Here is a 20,353-nt window from a genome sequence, read left to right as displayed (position 1 = left end):
GTGCTGTCACTGCCCATCCCCCTTTGAGCACATCCTTCGCCTTAAGCACGCACCGTGGACAGAGACCTTCTGAATAATTCAGAAAAACGACATGTTTGGGAAAACAGCTCATGCCAGCCAAGCGATGCCATTGTTAACTTTTCACTGCTTTTGTTGGCTCTTCTGACGCTGCCACCAAGGAGAGGTTTCTATGGCAGAGGACATCTCTGTGGCCAGTGCAGTAGCTGGTGGCATTAGGATTTCACAACCGCAAGCTAGAAGGTAACATGGTCACTCCCTGCACGAAATCAAAGGAGGAGCCCCTGAGGTTGGCAAAGGAAGAGGGATGGCCGAGCAGCCATCTCCACACGTACATGGAGTGTGCGGACCTCGCATTCCCAACTCCTGTCTCTGACAATATCCCTCAGCCTTCACAGAGTGGCCACCAGCAGGCCCCAGTTTCTTAGGCTGGTGGCAGCAATAATCAGTGAGCCCCCCACCAGAGAGCAGCGAGGTCCAGGGTTATGTGTCACATCACTCCACGAGAACTTGGTACATCCAAGTCTCAGTAAATGGTCCCCAGCGCCGTGCAGCCCACAGGCCAGGAGGCTGACGCAGAAACCTGACAAGAGAATTAATGATTTCTCTCCCCACTGCAAACCCCAACCCCGCAAAAAAAAAAAAAAAAACAAAAAAACAAAAAAAAAAAAAAAAAAAAAAAAACATGATTTATAAAAGCAGATGTGCAGTATTTTCACAAGGGATTTTTCCCCCTCTTACTGATTTTCAGGAAAAGAAGGAAGTTATTTCCAGAGACAGAGGGAAAACAATGTTAAAATGAGGGACAGTCTTTTAAATGTAATTGCAAATAAATGTAACTACAAGAGTTATAAGGTTCCCCTACCAGCCCTACTAGATATTAAAAATAGCATGAAACTACAGGAATGAGAGCATGCGCTATAAATACAAGATGACAAATCAAAGGAACAGAACAGAGCCAAGAAATAGACCCATAATGTACTTGGGAGTTTAGTGTATGCTGAAAGTGATATTACAAATTAGAGGCGGACAGAAGCTGTTCAGTAATGGTGCTGAAATAACTAGGCTAGCCACTGGGAACAAGAACAGTAGGCTGAACTGCTCTTTTACTCCTCAACAAAAATAAGTTCTAAACAGATTATATTTAAATATTACAAATTACCTCATAAAAGAAAATAGGAAGTACATTGTGGGAAGAAAAAAATACCTTTCTAGGCATGAGGTGAGATCCAGAACCATTCAAAATTAGTAATACGGACAAATCTCTGGCAAAACTGATAGAGGAAAAAAAAGAAGACACAAATAAATACTATGTTTTAAGATTATTTATTTTTGAGAGATCGCATGAGCACATAAGTTGGGGGAGGAGCAGAAGGACAGAGACAAGCCGACTCTGCAGTGAGTGTGGAGACCGATGCAGGGGCTCCATCTCATGACCACGAGATCATGACCTGAGCCAAAATCAAGAGCTAGATGCTCAATGGACTGAGCCACCCAGGTGCCCCTCAACTAAACAATAAGGGGAAAGGAGTCAAAACCGCAGCTGGCACACAATAAACATAATTTTTAAACACAATAAACAGATTCACACAATACTACAAAATACCAAAAAAGACTCAAGATGAAATTAAAAATCTGAATAGTCTATTAAGACAATTTATTCAGTCAAAAGTGCCCCAGAAAAGAAATTATCAATCAGGTCCATACTGCTTTCCAGACATTAACAAACAGGTACCCATGTTTATTTTTAAAGCGTGTTATTTACAATTCCTAATAACTCTAATGAAGGATATATAGATTCATTCTGTAGATAAGAACATTTAAAAAGCCCTAAGTAAATGGAGCAATATATTACGCTCTAGAATAGTTAAACTCAATGTCATAAAACTGTCAATTTCCCAAATTGATCTCTAGACTGAACGTAATTCTAATCAAAATCTAATTAGCTCAAAGAACCTTACAAGTAAATTTACACAAAAGATAAACATGCCAAACCAGCCAACACGCTTAAAGAGCAATGACATAAGGAAACTTTCTTGACCAGTTCATAAGACGACTTGTTATGAAGTTGGAGGAATGAATAAAGAGTCATAGAGGCACAGAAATAGACAACTAGGCTGATGACAGGAAAGAGAAGCCCAGAAATAGAGAAATACACAAAGAAAGCCTAGTGCTTGGCAGCTTGTTCTGATGTATGTTATAGTATGTTCCTGAATTATTACAACAAACACTGTCAGGATTAACTATTCCCATTTTACCAATGAAGACACCAGGGTTCAGTGAGGGTTAAGCAACAGGGTCGCAAAATTACAGAGCCAGGCTCTAGAATTTGGTCCTACGTTCCAACCCCAAACATGTCAGTCTTTCTCATCATCTGCTATTTTTTGAAGTTGGTAAATAATCCCCAACTAAGGGCCCGTAGACTAAGGATAACAGGAGCTCCCTAAAGGCCGAATAAAAACCGTAGCAAAGAATAGGCAAAGCACAGGGCCTGCCAGCAGATTTATGGAGGGGTCATTACGAGAAGGGTTTAAAAGAAACCCTCTTCCCTTCTGAACACATCACACCAGAGCCAGACCATGAGTTTACTTCAATTGAGAAGGGTATATATGCTTTGATCCTACATAATTAAAGGTCAGGGTACCCCAAGTGTTGGGCTGATTTATGTGGGTCACGAATGGGGGTGGGGGAGGTACCCACACACACTCCAATTACAAGAGAAAGACATCAAAACTCTCTAGAGGAAGAAATAATACTCAAAACTCTGAAAAACTACAGAGAGCAAAACTGTCTCTTCAGGTAGATATGGTCCCAAAATCATCAGAGAAGGACCTATATGACATTCTACGTACATAAGAAGTGCTGAGGATTTTAAATCAACAGAAGAAATGCTATTTTTAAAAGAACTGTAAAAATAAATAAATAAATAAATAAATAAATAAATAAATAAATAAATAAATATAAATAAAAATAAAAGAACTGTAAGAGGGGGTAAATTAGCAACACTATGTCCCCATAAAGTTTGTTTCAGAAGAACCGTAATTTCTTGGTTGGATTCTCAAATACTTAGTTTAGTTATGTGAAATTCCTATTAAAATGTTTTATGTTCCGGGTTCACTTAAGAGCTTGATTTGTCTAGTAGTTTATGCCCAGCTTCTATGAATACAGAGAATCATGCTTTAAATAAAAACGAAATACAAGAAAAATGGTATTTTAAAGAATGGAAATCAAATTAAAATCTAAATTGCAAATCATCTAACATGTATAAGGAAGCTAAATTAGAACTCCAAGAAATACTGAAAGGGAATGTATTTTTAAGGGTCATAAACCAAATGGTAATATTAATTGCCATAAGAAGGCTTATTTAAATGAAAAGCCCAAAACTAAGGATTTCATAAGCAATGTTCCTAATTTATATGCTTAACATGCTAACATTTGTTTCTGTCTTTTACACAGCTAACCAATTAGAGCATATTTCTAAAAGAACCAATTTTATTTGCTGGCAATTATTTGTTATCTCAGCTATAATTCTGCAGCTTTTCAAGCAACAAATGAATGAATGTCTTACATCTGGAGAAGAAAACACAAAAAGTGATGGTATGATGTCTGAATACACGCGATTACTGGTATGTTACATTCTAATTAGCATAATTAGCTTTGAAACAGTTCTCACAGTAACTGTCAACATTTGTGTCAATTTAGTGGCAGTTAATGACATGTGTAGCAAAGATCTGCTACTCCTTCCGCTTACAAGTAAAATAAAATAAACCCTTCCCAGAAAGGAAAAAGCAGCCTCCCTGAATAATCAAAACATCCTTTAACCAATAAAACCCTACACCACCAGGTTTAGAAGGGAGACCCCATAGTTTATTCCAAGATTCCACAACGTAGAATATGGACACCCCAGGGGTACATGTAATCAAATGGAGTTTGAGGAAACAATATTAGAATACATTAGTAAAATACTAGAGTAGTCAGTAGTCTTGTTGTTGGTTTGTTGTTGTTGGTTTTAGTACATTTCCTAAATTGATATCCGGGAGGAAGCTCAGCCGCTACGCCCCAGTTCTGATGGCCAACATACTTCCTTAGAGGTTGGCAAACAGTTGCTGCCTCAAGCATTCTGCATACACTTCGAGTCACCCATCGCTGACCTCCAGGACTCCCTCAACTTCTCCGTGGCCTGGCAGCTAACTGGTTAAAGCTGGCAAAGGTTGCTGCCTCCAGACCCTACTAAAACCCCACAGTAAATGTTCTCACAGCTTCCTAGTAAAGATGCACAGGTCTATTAAATTATTTATTTTAATACCACCTCAAGTACACGTTATTCTAAAATATATTCACACAGTAGGGATGCACGTTCAGAAATGCCTTGCTGATCAAGCGAGCCCGTCGGTGTCCAAGCCCAACAGGCATCCTCAATGATACATCTGCATAAATGACAGCAAAATTTGGCCATGGCAAAAAGTGATGGCCAAACTGGCATTACCTCAAAACAGATGTTGGTACGTGAAAGGTCCAGATGCAAAGGCACTGTGGTAAGTGGGATACAAAATGTTAACTCAGGGGCGCCTGGGTGGCTCAGTCGGTTAAGCAGTTCTCTTCAGCTCAGATCATGATCCCGGGGTCCTGGGATCGAGTCCCACGTCGGGCTCCCTGCTAGGCGGGGAGTCTGCTTTTCCCTCTGCCCCTGCCCCCCACTCACTCACACATGCACACTGTCTCACTAAAATAAATATTTTTTTAAAAAGATAATGCCAATTTACACTTCGTCTTTTTATCAAACGACCTTCATGTACTACAAATGATCCTAGAGAAAATGGAGTAGATCTGCAAGTCATCTGAAAAGAAAATCAGAGACAAACTTATCTTTACCAGGCCAGTTCCATCACTTCTTCAAATCAGAGACTTGAGATAAGCATTCAATAATAAAACTTACGTTCCCTGGTTTAGTAAATCCATGAATTTACTACTCTTGAACAAGACAGTAGCAGTTAACATTACTGCGCTCTTCCAATGTGCTCCTTGATTCCAGTAACAACCACCTAGGACAGGTCCCATTAATATTCCCATTTTTCAGAGTCACAGGAAGGTTACGCTCCTTGGTCAAGGGGACACAACTATTAAGCAGTAAAGTCCACATTCCAACGTAGGCAGCCTGGCCCTGGAGCTCATGCTCTTAACCATTAAACTGCCTACAGTAATTAAATTCTAAATCAAGGGCTTGTAAAAAATAATTTAAAAAAAGAACACAATTTAGATAAAGGCCACTGTAGTGTACAATCACTCTAGGGAAGGGGAGCGGGGTGACCCAGGGTCTGTTCCATCCATAAAACTCTCCAACTCCAGAATTCATTTTCAGAAACAAGGCTCACGGACGTTCTACGGGCACACCTGATATAAGCTCATATTTCATTTAGGGTTATTTCTGAGAGCCCATTCCATGAACTATTCTAGGCCCACATCTTTATCAGCTACAGATCATTATCCTGGCCCTTTTAAGGCAATGAGACCACTTGGGGATGAAGAGGGAAGGAGAGGAGGGCAAGCAAAGAGAGAGCCTCACAGTCCTATGTGACAAACGCTTTTGGTTCAGATGTGCGTAACTGAAAGGAGACTAGGCTGGGTAGAGATGTCAAGGGCGGCTTCCTGGAAGAGAAAGTACATGGGCTTCAGTACAGACAGCCAAAAAGAAGAAATATGCACAGAGACACTTAATGATGAAAAACTCATGACCTTCCATCACATGAATCTGTCCACGGAATGGATGTTTTAGTAGATCACAAACAGCTGAGTTGAAATTGCACATGATCCATTCTTCACTTAAAAACAAATTAACGGTATCAGTTCACAAGGAAAAGCTGTAACTCAGTAAGCCGTTATTGCCATCTAGCCATGAATCCAACAAAAATGAAGACTTAGTTCCTTTTGGCTAAAATCCCTGCAGATAACAGACTCTGCATCTGGGACACCTACTAAGTAAAAAGGACGTTCTTCTTGCAAACAGATTGATGGTGGTAGTCTTCCAGGATTCACATTAAACCAAAAACCATTCTGTCACTGAGAGCCGTGAGCCTCTGGGTTCTCATGTGCTCCTCTGCCTTCCATGACTGTTCTAGAAACATACTACAAAAAAGCCATCACTACTCAGAGCACAGCATCCACTTTCATCTACCACCCCTGCCCCGTTCCACTCTGTAAGTAACTCCACGGCATCTTGATACTTGCCAGAGACCCGGAGCCCAGCATCCTCCTAGATCTATAAATTCTCACAGCTGCACACTATTCAACACATTATTTCCTGCTAGTGTGCTCTCTGAGGTTTCACAAGTCTCATTTCGGCCAGCTTTGAAGCTTCTTTAAAAAAAAAAAAAAAAAAAAAAGACTTTGTGTCACATCTTTTTCATGTAAGGTTTTTAAAAATTGTCTTGAGTACAGCTGACACACAATGTTATGTTAGCTTCAGGTATGTGACACAGTGAGTCAACTTCTCAGCTATGTTCACCACAAATGCAGTGCCCATCCGGCACCACAGAGCACTAATACCCTATTATCAACTATATTCCCTATGTTGTGCCTTTTATTCCCATGACTCTCATTCCTTAACAGGAAGCCTGTATCTCCCACTCCCCTTCACCCAGGTTGCTCGTCTCCCCCAACCCCCTTCCCTCTGGAAAGCATCACTTCAATTTATAGATCTCATTCTGCTTTCCGCTTGTTTATACATTTGTTCTGGTTTTTTTTGTTTTGTTTTTTGTTTTTTGTTTTGTTTTTTGTTTTTTTTTAGATTCCACAAATGACTATTTCACTTTGCATAATACCCTCCAGGTCCATCCACACTGTCACCAATGGGAAGAACTCACCCTTTATGGCTAATATTCCATGATGGAATGGGGTGTTGCTTCTGGATCTTGGCTACTGTAATAAATATAGGGGTGCCATGTATTTTTTTAATAATAAATTTATTTTTTATTGGTGTTCAATTTGCCAACATACAGAATAACACCCAGTGCTCATCCCGTCAAGTGCCCCCCTCAGTGCCCGTCACTCATTCACCCCCCCCAGCTCTCCTCCCCCCTTCCACCACCCCTAGTTCGTTTCCCAGAGTTAGGAGTCTTCACGTTCTCTCTTTCTGACATTTCTGACATTGTAATAAATATAGGGGTGCCATGTATCTTTTTGATTTAGCGTTTTCATCTTCCTTGGATAAATAACAGTAGTGGAATTACTGGATCATATAGTAGTTCTATTAGTAATTTTTTGAGGAACATCCATACCACTTTCCACACTGGCTGCACCATTTGTATTCCCACCAACAGTGCGCGAAGGCTCCTTTTTGTCCCCGTCATCACCAATGCTTTATTATTTCTTAGCCATTCTGTCAGGTGTGAGGTGATCTCTCATTATAGTTTTGGTTTGCATTTCCCTGATGATGTGTGATGATCTTGAGCATGTTTTCACATGTCTGTGGGCCATCTGTACATCTCTTCTTTGGAAAAAATGTCTACTCGGGTCCTCTGCCCGTTTTTAATAACATTATTTGCTTTCTTGGTGTTAAGTTCTTTAGGTATTTTGGATATTAGCCTTTACTGGATATATCACTTGGCAATATCTTTTCCCATTCAAAAGGTTGTTTTGTTTTGTTGATGGTTTCCTTCACTTTATAAACAAAGCTTTTTATTTTAATGTAGTATCAAGGGTCTATTTTTGCTTTTGTTTCCTTGCCTCAGGAGACCTATCTAGAAAACTTACTACAACTGATGTCAGAGACATTACTACCTATGTTCTCTTCTGGAATTTTTATGGTTTGGGGTCTTACATTTAGGTCTTTAATCCATTTTGAGTTTATTTTTGGGTATGGTGTAAAGAAGTGACCCAGTTTCATTCCTTGGCATGTAGCTGTCCACTTTTCCTAGCACCATTTGTTGAAGAGATGGTCTTTTCTCCATTATATATTCTTGCCTCTTTTGTCTTAAATCAATTGACCATGTAAGCATGGGTTTACTTCTGGGCTTTCTACTCAGTTCCATTCATCTATGTGTTCCATTTGTGTTCTGGTACCAGACTGTTTTGTAGTGTACCTTGAAATCTGGAATCATGACACCTCCAGCTTTGTTCTTCCTTCTCAAGATTGTTTTGGTTATTTGAGGTGTTCTGTGGTTAAATACAAACATTACAGTATGATTTGCTCTAGTTCTGTTTTAAAAAAAAAAGCTATTGGTGTCTTGATAGGAATTGCATACACTCTGTAGATTACTTTGAGGAGTACACAGATTTTAACAATATTAATTCTTCCAATCCATGAAGTAGCTTTCCACCATTTGTTTACGTTGCCTTCAACTTCTTTTCATCAGTGATTTATAGTTTTTATCTCTTTGGCTAAGTTTGTTCCTAGGTATTTTGTTCTTCTTGATGCAATTGTAAATGATACTGCTTTCTTAATTCCCCTTTCTGCTTTGTTTTTAGTATATAAAAATGCTACCGAAATCTGGGTATTAATTTTGTATCCTGCAACTTTACTGAATTCATTTACTTCTTCTAACAGTTTTTTGGTGGTCTTTAGTTTTCCATGTAAATTATCATGTCATCTGCAGATGTGCTAGTTTAACTTCTTCCTTAGCAATATGGATGACTCATTTCTTTTTCCTTTCTGATGGTTGTAGCTAAGACTTCTGGTACCATGTTGAATAAAAGTAGTGAGAGTAGACATCCTTACCTTGTTCTTGACCTCATAGGAAAAGCTGTCAGTTTTTTCATGATTGAGCATGATGTAAACCATGGGTTTTTCATATATGGCCTTTATTATGTTGAATTATATATGTTCCTTCTAAACCCACTTTATTGGAAGTTTTTATCAGAAACAGATGCTAAAATGTGTCAAATGCTTTTTCTGCCTGTGTTGAGATGATCATGTAATTTTTATCCTTTGTTTTGCTGATGTGATTTATCATGGTGATTGGCAAATATTCAACCACTCTTGCATCCCAGGAATTAATCCTTTTAATGTACTGCTGAATGTGGTTTGCTCTTTTTTTTGAGGGTTTTTACATCTATGTTCATCAGTGATACTGGCCTATAGTTTTATTTTTCTGTAGTGTCTTTGCCTAGTTTTGGTAGCAGGATAATGTTGGCCTTGTAGAATGTGTCTGGAAGCTTTCCTTCTTCTACTTTTTTTCATATAGGTTTTAATACTAATTGTGCAATAAGAATTCCATTGACGGTTAATTAACTGATAAACGATTCAGAATCCAATGGGAGAATGATACTTCAGGTGCCAATTAAATAAATGTACTCACCAATATCACTCATTCGACTAACCATGAAAGTATATCTAGAAAAATACAGTAGGAAAAGCATCAAAACATGCAGGCTTTTCCAGAACCACAAAAACCAAAAGTTTCCCAAGAAGCCTATGAAGTAAAATGATAATTTTTCATTTTTTTCCAAGAAAGGAAATGTTCCATCCCAATACCCTCCCTCCCACAAACCACTGTCTAATTACTACGGGCTTGTTGGTTTTTCCAGGGTTGCAGTACCCTTCTGACAATGAGACAGCAAGTAATCGAGTGCTTATATTTTATCCGGGGAGCAAAAGGACAAGCAGGGTCACACCAGGAGTCCACGAGAGTGGCACTTGTGCACTAGTGCACCAGGGAACACTTCCATGATGGCAACTGAAACTGCTTTACCACCTTTATGTTGATCACTTCCCCAGATGCAAAAGCCAATCAAATCTTTGAGAGTCTAGCAATTCAACTAGTCTGGGTTCCAGGAAGCAGAAGGACGAGAGCTTCAGAAAACTCAAGGGTCTTTTAATTAAGACCTCCTAAACATCTATTACTAAACAACCATTATCTAAGTCCTAAATACGTATCAGGCAGTGCCTGTGGTGCTAAGAAATACAGTGGGGAGTCATATAGCTGAGGTGCCAGCACTTGGCATTCCCTGATCATCTCATTAAGCTTGGTGAACAGGTCGACCAGCTCTCAAATAGGCATACAGGTTGGGTTAAAAGGGTAATAAGTGAAACCTAAGCTTTAACATACACACACACTAATATATTTACATATATGTGGTATTAGTGCTTTAAGTTCATTTAAATCCCCTCTATGATAAGTAATTAAAACAGGGCACACATTTCTATTCTTTAAATCCCCAAGATATTTATGGTCACCATTCATCCAACTGACACTCACATGCCTTTGATAACATCCAGTCCATACGTGACCCAGTCTCTGCAGGCATACCCACACGGAGAGCCACTTTAGCAGGCATCCCATCCTTCCCAGGAACGGCAATACATAAGGAAGATAAGGACTATTTTTTAATCTTTGCAAATGTAAGGAAGAGAAAACTGAGAGGGGAAATTTTAAGTGACTACTTCTGGCTGCAATTTCATTTTAGACCCCCCCCCACACACACACACACCTGCCAAATAGGTAGCTTTTCACTCGTTAACACACTGAATCACAATGAACTCAGCCTATGTTTTTCTGCTAATTATTCTCATGGCACCCAAGCAAGTTTAAGGTAAGGAGGCACGTTTAGAATCTCTCTTCACAGAGGCCGTAGTTGGGATTATGACAAGAATTTTACAGTTTGCTTTTAATCTGATCTTTGATTTACAGACTCATGTTAAACCAGCTATACCCCATGGATGGGCCCAGGTGAGCCTATAATGAGATTTATCTTCATGGATTAGGCCTGACCTATAATAATCTGCCCAGGGCTCCCTATGGCTATTTCAGCACTGAGTTATGAAAATTCATCCCTTCACTATAAACAGAACCTAGCTCAGAGGGTAATAACTAGGAGATGTATTACTCCTGGAGTACAAGCACTCTTGAGACTCTGATTATAATGTCCACAGCTGAAGGCACTATTTCACAATTGAGATTACTACTTTCCAGATGAAAAAAATTCTGAACTAAGGAATAATGCCTTCAGCCACAAACACTGTAATCACACTCAGGAGTTCTTATATCCCAAGAGCAACACAGGTTACCAACAGTTGGCATGGTAAGCTGATTTAGGGAATGGAAGGAAGAAGTTGCAGGAAGCAGCATGGATAACCCTAACTTCCTATTTGCTTTATCCAGAGGCTTAGGTGTAAGAGTTCAATACGTCCACGAACCTTATCAACTTGACTAAAAATCTAACCAATTTAGAAGAGTAATTATATTTCATGTAATAAACTAGCAAAGCTTTTGTTTGTTTTTAAGAAGACAATATTGACCGTTGGCCAGGGCATAATAAGATGCACTTTCTCAATACATGAATGTATGAATCTGAACAGCGTTCATAGAAACGAGGGTTAAGCAGAAGTATGGAGAACTCCCAGAGTGCTCCTATCCTTTGCCACCATGATTCTACTCCAAGAAGTTACCCTGAACACGTAACTAGAGGTGAGCAAGGAGTTATTAAAAGCCTGCTCATCACCATTATGTGCAATAGGAAAAACTTGGAAATAACCTAAAGGGAAACATTTTGAGAAATCCACACACTGGAATATCACACGAGTCTTTAAATTGAGTCACAGAGGCTAAGGAGAATGCGAACTCATAGTTGTACTCTACAACTCTGGTTAAGCAATTTATCCAAGGGCATTCAAATGGTCCCTACATCAATATTTAACAGACACTCTCTCAGAGTTAACTAATTGGACTTCAGCTCAGGTTTTTGTTTTTGAGCTATAAGGCTAATGAAGTATTGATATAATATTAAATGACTGCAAATAAAGTCTGTACCCTAAATAAATGCTGACATTATGCCAGTGCATTCTGAATGAATTAAAAAGGAAAAATGCACTTTTGCATATGTTTAGTGAATTTTCCCTGACTCTTCATATAATGCATTTGTGCAAATGGAAAAGATGAATATTCATCAAGGCTCTTTGAATATATTACAGTTTAAATAGTTTGGTCTTAATATTTATTGTACATCATGAAACATAATTTTTTCATTAAAAGAAATGGATACTATGTCAAAAGAGGGCCACAGAAAAAATATAAAATTACACCACTGAACCCCATATTAAAAGTTGAAAAACATTACTTGAAAGCACTGCCCCCCCCCCCCTTCAAAAATGCTAGCTCTTCTAGAAAGTATCTTCCAGTTTGTCAGGTTGGTGAGTAATGAGTCAAAATGAGGAAGCAAGAAGCAAGCTGGTTCACCATCACAGAAGGACAAAAAGGTTATACTACTGCTCTTAGCAGGTGATCTAAAAAAGGGCTCATTTCTCTTCCTTCTAATAATACCACCTCCACTGAGCCTGACAATCTCAAGGAAACATTGTTCTGATAAACATCAGGTACATCAACACTGGCATTTCCTAGGTGACAGGCACTGGGCAAAGGACTGCCCATGAGTTGGCTCATGTGATCCTCACAATAACCTTACGAGGTTGCTACAACCACTACCCTTCTTCACAGATGAATAAACCAAGGTTTACACAGCTAGTAAGCGCTAGAGAGTGGAGCCGATCTCTTGAACACTTTGCTCTCCCCCTCATTCCCTCTGTCCATCTTAACCACTATAGTTTACCTCCTGAATATAGTTTCCATAGTGAATTGCTCTCTGGCTTGAAGATTAGCTTCTTCATTAGGCTAAACCCTAAAACATTAACCACAGATTAAAAATAAGAAAGCAAAAATAAACAAGAGTCTATTGTAGGGTCCTAAAAATGTATAGAAAGGAAGTAATATTCGCTTACGCCGCGTCAAGTCTTCACTGGGCACCTACTACGTGTCAGCACTATTCCAGGCCCTGGGAAAACAGAAAAACTCTCTCTACTGTCATGAATTTTTCATTAGAGTAGTTAATAGATAAGCTAATGAACTAAATTGTGTGGTATCCTGAAAGGGGATAAAACTATGGAGAAAATGTATGGCATGCAATGTGGGGAGCAGTTTCAAACTAGATGGTAAAGGAACACCTCAACAAGAAAAAATGTGAGAGGCGTCCAGGTGGCTCAGTCAGTTAAGCATCTGCCTTTGACTCGGGTCATGATGCTAGGGTCCTGGGATTGAGCCCCACATCCCTGCTCAGCAGGGACCCCGCATCTCCCTCTTCCCCTGCCACTCCCCACCCACTCATGTTCTCTCACACTAGCTTTGTGCACTCTCTCTCCCTCCAATCAATCAATCTTAAAAAAAAGGGGGGGGGGAAGAAAGGTGACATGGGGAGGTTCTGACCCACCAAGCAGATGAAGCTCACAATTCAAATCAAAGAGAAAATTGGAGAAAAACACTGTAAACTAGCTTTCACTGTTTTTCTGCCATCCATCCATTACTCCCAAGTACAAAAGTGAGGATTTCAAATGATGGCCACACATACTATTTTTAAACTTTAATCATCAAGCCTTACCGCCTTATTTTCCTACAGAAAAATAAGTTACCACTGGTCCTGCTTTTTGTCTCTTGAAATTTCCATCTTTCTTGCCAGAAAGCAGCATCTGTATAAATCCCCCTGCTTCTGACAAGTCTGACTTCTTTGACAAACTACCCCTGTGTGTGGGGAGGGACAGAAAGATGGAAGCAGCAAATGGAGAAATGAGTTTTCCCCTCTTCAGATTAATGTATATGAAGTATACATCTGACACTTCATCAGCACTCCCGGCTGGTGTCCCAGCAGGCGGACACTGGCTGAGCACGGATTCTGCTAGCTACCAGGCTACTTAGGATGAATTGGCAACATGCCATTTATCTGAAATGCCCAACGTGTCTGGGAGAGGGAGCACGACTACATTTAGCATTGCCATGGAAAACTAGATACTTCAGGCGAGGAATTAATCTCCTCCTTGAGAAGGTGGTTAGCATTACCCTCCAGTTTGCCTATGGCATTTACATCACCATGGGTTATGCATTTACTAAGATTCAGACCTACCAAACCACGAGGCCTTCATTTCTATCTTACTAACCTAAGAACAGCTCTGAGGCTGGGAGCCTGTACTTCTCTGAAGTGTCTGCTGGTGGGTTGAACAGGAAACGCGCTTTTATCAAGTGTGATGCTGTCATTGGGACACTCCGATGCTTCCTGTTTTTCCTATTTTTCCACATTTGAGGACACATAACACTTCAACTGGCTTGTTCCATGAGCCAACAAACGTTTAAATCAACGTGACTACATCCTGACGGCTTATGAGCATAGTAACCGAATTTCCTTGAATGTGGACAGTCATCCTCTCTCTTCACTACGTTGTCAGTGTATTTTTTGAGCGGCCGATGTGGAACTATGTGGGATTTGGCCCATTACACGGACTTCATGGCTAATCACCAACATAAGATGCACATAGAGCAAGAACAAAGAGTTTTAGATGGATCGTCTTACAGCACCCAGAACCACACCATCACTCTCGCCTTGCAGCTAGAGTAATCCGTCACGCTGCAGGAATAATTTTTCGTTCCATGAACCATATTTATTGAATGCCTCCTACACGCAAGGAGTTGTGCCAGGAGCAGTGAGGAGCACCAAGTCGGAGCAGACAGGAACTCTGCCCTCAAGGAGCTTGCAGTCTAGCAGGTAAAACTAAGGGGCACCATAACAAACACAGGAGGAGAGGTGACTTACAGCTCTAGGCCAGGGGCAATGGGGTTGAGAACAGTGGCCTGGAGACAGGGTCAGAATGAAGCCCGTTCTGTTGTTTAGTGAACCATGTGACACATCCCTTGTTTAGAAGGAAATGTAGAAAGTTCTAATAAGTGGAAATTTCCACCTCTCAACCATCCTTCTCTATCATTAGAGAGATAATGAATTGTCATCCACAAGATAATTTAGATGTAATCCAATCCAAGACATAGGAAACAGATTCCTGGTGTGCAAAGGGTACCACAAGTAGAAAAAGGCATTAGCCCACACTGAGTGACAGTAAAAAACATCGATATGGCCCAGAAAGCTGGGCCAAGAGCAGAACAAGGAGGAAATCAAGATGGTGCTCTGCCTGGAGGCTCCCCTCCGGCTGCTGCTGCTCTGACCAGGAGAGAACGGGAGGGAAAGGGGCAGGGGGAGAAGACTCGGTCAAAGAGGCTGCAAATAGTTTCCCTTACCCCACCAACAGGAAGTAATGAAGCCTCTGAAGGAAAGATAAGATGAGGGTTACATTTTAAACCTTCACTGTCAAGTGAATGGCTAACCACGCTCTGGCTTCTGTACCCAACCATGCCCAAAATACATCATTAACAGAAGCATCAATACTGCTAACATTCGAGACCTGTTATGTGCCAGGTACTATTTTAAGTTTGCTGCCTATGGGATCCTAGCACTTTCCCCAGCTTTGCGCTCAAGCCAACAGTATAAAAACTCACAGGACTGAAGAGCTAATGATTTCATGACTCTTCGGTAAGAATTTCATTTCAGATGTACTTGGAGGAGTAGTTTTTGTGTTTTCTATTAATAATTCTTATCTTTTTATCTTATTCCCAAGTATCTTAGGTCACCTGATATGCGTTTTACAAATGAATGAATCAATTTCCATTTCTGAGTATGGGACCACCTGTATTACATAAGATACAGTATTACTACCTGAGTAATACTGAGTAATTACTAAGAGTAATATTGCATTGACCCAGAAAAAGCACTTTGTTTAAAAAAAAAAATGATTAATTGTGAGGCACTTCTCTCTTTCCTTAAAAAGTAAATGCTTTCAATAAAATAAGCTTTTAATGAAATTCCCCAAGAAGAAAAATTAACACTAACCTTGGGGATAGGATGATGGCAGATGCGAACTACCATCATATTAACTGTACCTTTAAATATAAGTCCTAAAATTTTCATGAGAGAAAAAAGATGAATTTAGGTTTAAAGACTATAGTCAATTTTGAAGTCATAAAATATTCTGAGAGAAACTTTTTTAGGGATAATTATTCACTACATTCACAATCTTTATTATTCTAGAAGTAGAATCAGGGAATTCCAAAGTTGGTTTCCAGAGGCTGCTTAAATACCTCTTTTCATCTAACAGGTGCAGCTGAATTGATAAAATATGACAAACTAAGTGATTTTCCCAAGTTTATACAGCTACCTAATGGCAAAAGTAAGACTAGAGTCTCGACCTAAGTCAAATCTCTCTGCATTGAATGAGTCTCAAACATCCGACTTAATTTATTACTAATGCATAAAAGTATAAGGCACCATAATGCACTGATAAATTATTTGCATCACCATCAGTAAAAGATATTTAAAAATCTGTTACCAAATCATACAACCTTACCACCAATACAAAAGTAACTTATAGAGAACTCTAGTCTGTGCCAAAGATTGAAGGAGAGAAGTTAAAAGACCCAAGAGAAAACACAATTCTAGGAAGCATTATGGGTAAAAATAAAGATCAACACTGGAAAAAAGTGAAAAAGGAAAGCAGGACTCCAAGCTGTGAACAAATACACAAATATGGATGCCAACTGACAGACAACTGGTCAACGTGGCTCGAGTCCTGGTGTTAGAATAATGACCAGTTTCAAGTTACACAAAAAAGAAGCATCCAGGCAAGAATCTCCAGTGGATGAGAAATCTGGGGGATATTTTTGATGACAAGAAATATGTTCACATGGCCTGAAATTTATCTCCCCACAGAATGCTTACTGATTATAGGATTAAAAAAAGTCTTACTACAATGGAGAAATCAACACCATGATTGGGGGGCGGGAGGAAGGGGGAATTAACAACACGACGAGGGGTGGGTGGACACGATGGGCCTACAGAAGGCAAGCCCTGAGAGGACACATCACCATCCAATCCCTATTCTGGCCTGGAACCAACAGGAAATATCAGACACATCAGGCATGGATAATAGGAGAAACATTCCATCTTTACAAACTAGGAGAGGAAGGATAGTCTTCAGATATGTCTATGTCATAAAAGGTAAAAGAAGGCTGTAGAAAAATTTGAGATTAACAGAGACTAAATAGAGATGACAATTAAATGCAATATATAACCCCAGACTCAATCCTACACTGGAGGAAAAATGCCACACAGGATACGATGGACCCAATTGATAAAAATGAAATACAGACTGGAGAATAGATAAAAGGCTTGTAGTAGCCACAAATGTACCAACGTCTATAACCATGATAACAAACAGCCAGGACATACACAGTGTACTCTTAAATAGTTCAAGCCGTTATCTGAGTGTGTGCACATATATACGAATACACACATATGCTTATATCTACATCAGCATATATCCACAGAGAGAGAGAAAAAGCAAATCCGGCAAGAAATTAATAGCTGGATCAAGGTGAGGATCAACCGTGTTCTACTTATTTTTCATATTCTTCCAACTTTTTGGCAAGTCTGAAATTATTTGCAAACAATTTAAGGAAAAAGGAAGCTCAGAAAGACTTTCATCTCTTTTGCGGGAAGAGAGGAGACAGTCAAGTCAACCCACACTCTACAGGCCAGGCTGGGGCCGTGGAGAGGGGGCTTGGAAACGCTCAGCACACTCCAGGCAAAAAGCTTCACACTGCATAATAATGTTAAACATGGGTTAAGTTCAAATCCAGGTAAACTCAGGAAGCTTAAACCAGTCCCCAGGGCGGTAGGGAGATAAGAGCACGAGGATGCCCCGCGCACGAAAGCAGAGGACACTCACCAGGCTGGCGGTGAGCGAGGGCGCCGACTGGCCCAGGGCCTGGCTGCGCATCCGCACGAGGTTGGACGTCTCCGCCGAAGCTGGCCAGGCCTGCCCTGCCGCCGGGTTTGGAAGGAGGTACCGGCCTGTCATGGGGGAAAGAGAAGACAGTGTTAAGTGGCGAGCAGCACATCAGCACGTCGGTGACAACAGCAAGTCCCTTCTTTTGTCCTCCTCCCCGCATTCATGTATTAATCGCAACCAGAGGCATAGTGCTCTAATCAGGTCAAGGGATCCGGCCCCAAGTTCTGCCCTGACTGCCCATGTGAACCCAAGTTCCATGTTTTCAGCTCCAGCGCCTGCAGCTTTCAGCCAGGGTGGAATGAAGTATCTTGTTACCACTGCCTACTGCACAGGGACTCGCTGGAGACACATCTCAGTACGCAGAGCATGCTCAGCATCACTGAAGCAGATGTGCACTTACGGAGGGACTCTTTCAGTATCTGACATGGAAAATGATCGCAAAGTCAGCTACCCAAGGGTCAGCAAAGTAGAGATTGTGACCAGCAAGAGGAAGACCTGGAATTCTGTCTAGGTGGAATGGGGCTGGTGCCTCCTTCTCAAAACTTCTCTCTCCAAAGAACTGGTGGCCACCCAGCCATGTCCGCAGGACCCACAGGGTATACCCATCCGCATCATCAGGACATCAGTGTCAGACTAGGCTCAATGAGCAACTCACATCAACCCTGAGCTGTAATATATGTTATGGCTTTAATAGTCAAACAGGTGAACCAATTTGCATGCCACTATTTCCTCGGCACAAGGACTGAACTAGTTACCAACACAGGAAATAAGGCTCCTTGACATCAAGGAGTTAGGATGGACATGAATATTCACCCAGTAATGAAGCTCAGAGGATGTAGTAACCATGTTTGATGTCTATGTACTTCACACTGATACCAGCACAATGAGTGGCCATAGTAGGTGCTCATTAAATATCCAATGACTGATTAAATAACAAATGGGCTCTTCTTTCCCTGCAAAACACACATAGGCCCAGAGAAAAGATGGCAGGCAACTCAGAGAACCTCATGCAAGGCTGGGAGTGGGTAGGTGGGGATCCAGCCACATACCTCTCAGAAACAGGAGGGACTGTAGCACATGTGGCTAGAGCCCTGCTGCAGAGGCAACATCTGGATTTCCCCCAGCAGATCTGTTCCTTATAAAAGAGCTTCAGTCTCTTGCCTCAGGCAACAAGTATATCCTGCCGGTTAATAACTGTTGGGCTATATTAACTGATTTACTAACAAGGTGCATGATAACTACTAGCACTATCCAAGTACAGGAGTGAGCTGCAGCTCCTGCCATCGTCCGTGTGAAGAGGCCTAATGCTTTAATCCAAGTGCTTTGAGAAATTTCTATTTTAATTGCAAAGGAAACAATTACTTATTCTGCCAAAATTGCTCTTTTGCCATATTATGTAGTGAAAGCACGGACTATAGGGAAAATGAGATCTGCTTTTGTGATCTTCATCTTGCCTCGGTGACAATGGGAAAGGAAGTTCGCCAGCCTCTCCCAGCCTTGGCTTTTTTTGTCTCTAAAATGGGGAGAATGGGCCTGTGTGAATGGTTGAAAGGATTAAAGAATTTTCTAAGTAAAGCACTCAGTAAATGTTAGCTACTTAGCCATAACAGTAGTAAAAATGTTAAGTATCTTTTTCACTTGAGTTTGGTTCCTCTTGGCTCATAAGTAGGAAATGTCCACATATAAAGGAAAAATGTCACCTATAATCACATCAGAGGAAACCACTGTCAACATTTCAGCGATTCTGGGATCCCTGGGTGGCGCAGCGGTTTGGCGCCTGCCTTTGGCCCAGGGCGCGATCCTGGAGACCCGGGATCAAATCCCACATCAGGCTCCTGGTGCATGGAGCCTGCTTCTCCCTCTGCCTGTGTCTCTGCCTCTCTCTCTCTCTGTAACTATCATAAATAAATAAAAAAAAAAAAAAAAAACATTTCAGCGATTCTATACCAGGCTTTCCTTCCATAACCTATATTTTCTTACAAAAATGGGATCATACTGAGTTTTGTCACCTGCTGCCCCCAACCCCACATAAGAGATTATGACTTTTTCCAAACAAACAAATATAGTAAATACCAATTAAGTGAAGCATAAGCTCTGTCACTAAAAATTCAAGTATAATTACCCTCTGATTCTGGTCACCACCTCAAAAACGTTCAGGTCGATTTTTATGCAGGAAAGGTCACAGAATTGAAGTCAAATATTTTTATTTTTTTCCTTGCCTTATTTTAAAATATCAACTAAAAGATGAACTAAGAGGAGCTTTGAGCAATCTGCCTCCTTTTAGATCTAAAAGCAGGACATCTATAAAGATAGACAAGAAAACCATAGACTGCATTTAAGAAAACTAAGATCAGTATTACATGAAGAAATGATTTAACATAGAAATAAAGTCTTTAAAGGACATCATTTGTTAAGAACATACCAACCTCCAGTGATCAGAATCCATAGATTTTTTCTTCTGATCCCTTCTATTTCTTTTTCTGTATTTTATGTTTTATATTTTCTTTATTCATATTTCAGAAAGAAACCAGATAGAAGGCATCGAAGCTATGTGATGCCAAGGTTAGCATGGTGGAGAAAATCTACTCTGGCCTCACCACTGTTGTGCTCCTGATGCTTCATTTAATTTTTTTGAAAATATTGTATTTATTTATTTATTTGAGAGTGAGCGAGAGAGCATGAGTTGGG

General features: G+C 40.4%; 1 protein-coding gene across 6 annotated transcripts in view; it reads right to left on the bottom strand.

Annotated features, from left to right (window-relative positions):
- Window positions 1-20,353, bottom strand: part of MAST4 (microtubule associated serine/threonine kinase family member 4) — a 544,916-nt gene that overhangs the window by 353,327 nt on the left and 171,236 nt on the right. For all 6 annotated transcript variants that reach the window (XM_049103363.1, XM_049103372.1, XM_049103368.1 and 3 more), the window contains exon 3: window positions 17,603-17,727. In XM_049103363.1, coding sequence (XP_048959320.1) covers window positions 17,603-17,727 — 125 coding nt within the window. The remainder of the gene's footprint in view (window positions 1-17,602; window positions 17,728-20,353) is intronic.

The sequence above is a fragment of the Canis lupus genome, chromosome 2 (genome assembly GCF_003254725.2).
Source record: "Canis lupus dingo isolate Sandy chromosome 2, ASM325472v2, whole genome shotgun sequence".
Classification (NCBI taxonomy): domain Eukaryota; kingdom Metazoa; phylum Chordata; class Mammalia; order Carnivora; family Canidae; genus Canis; species Canis lupus.
This window is presented reverse-complemented; position numbering and strand designations above follow the sequence as displayed.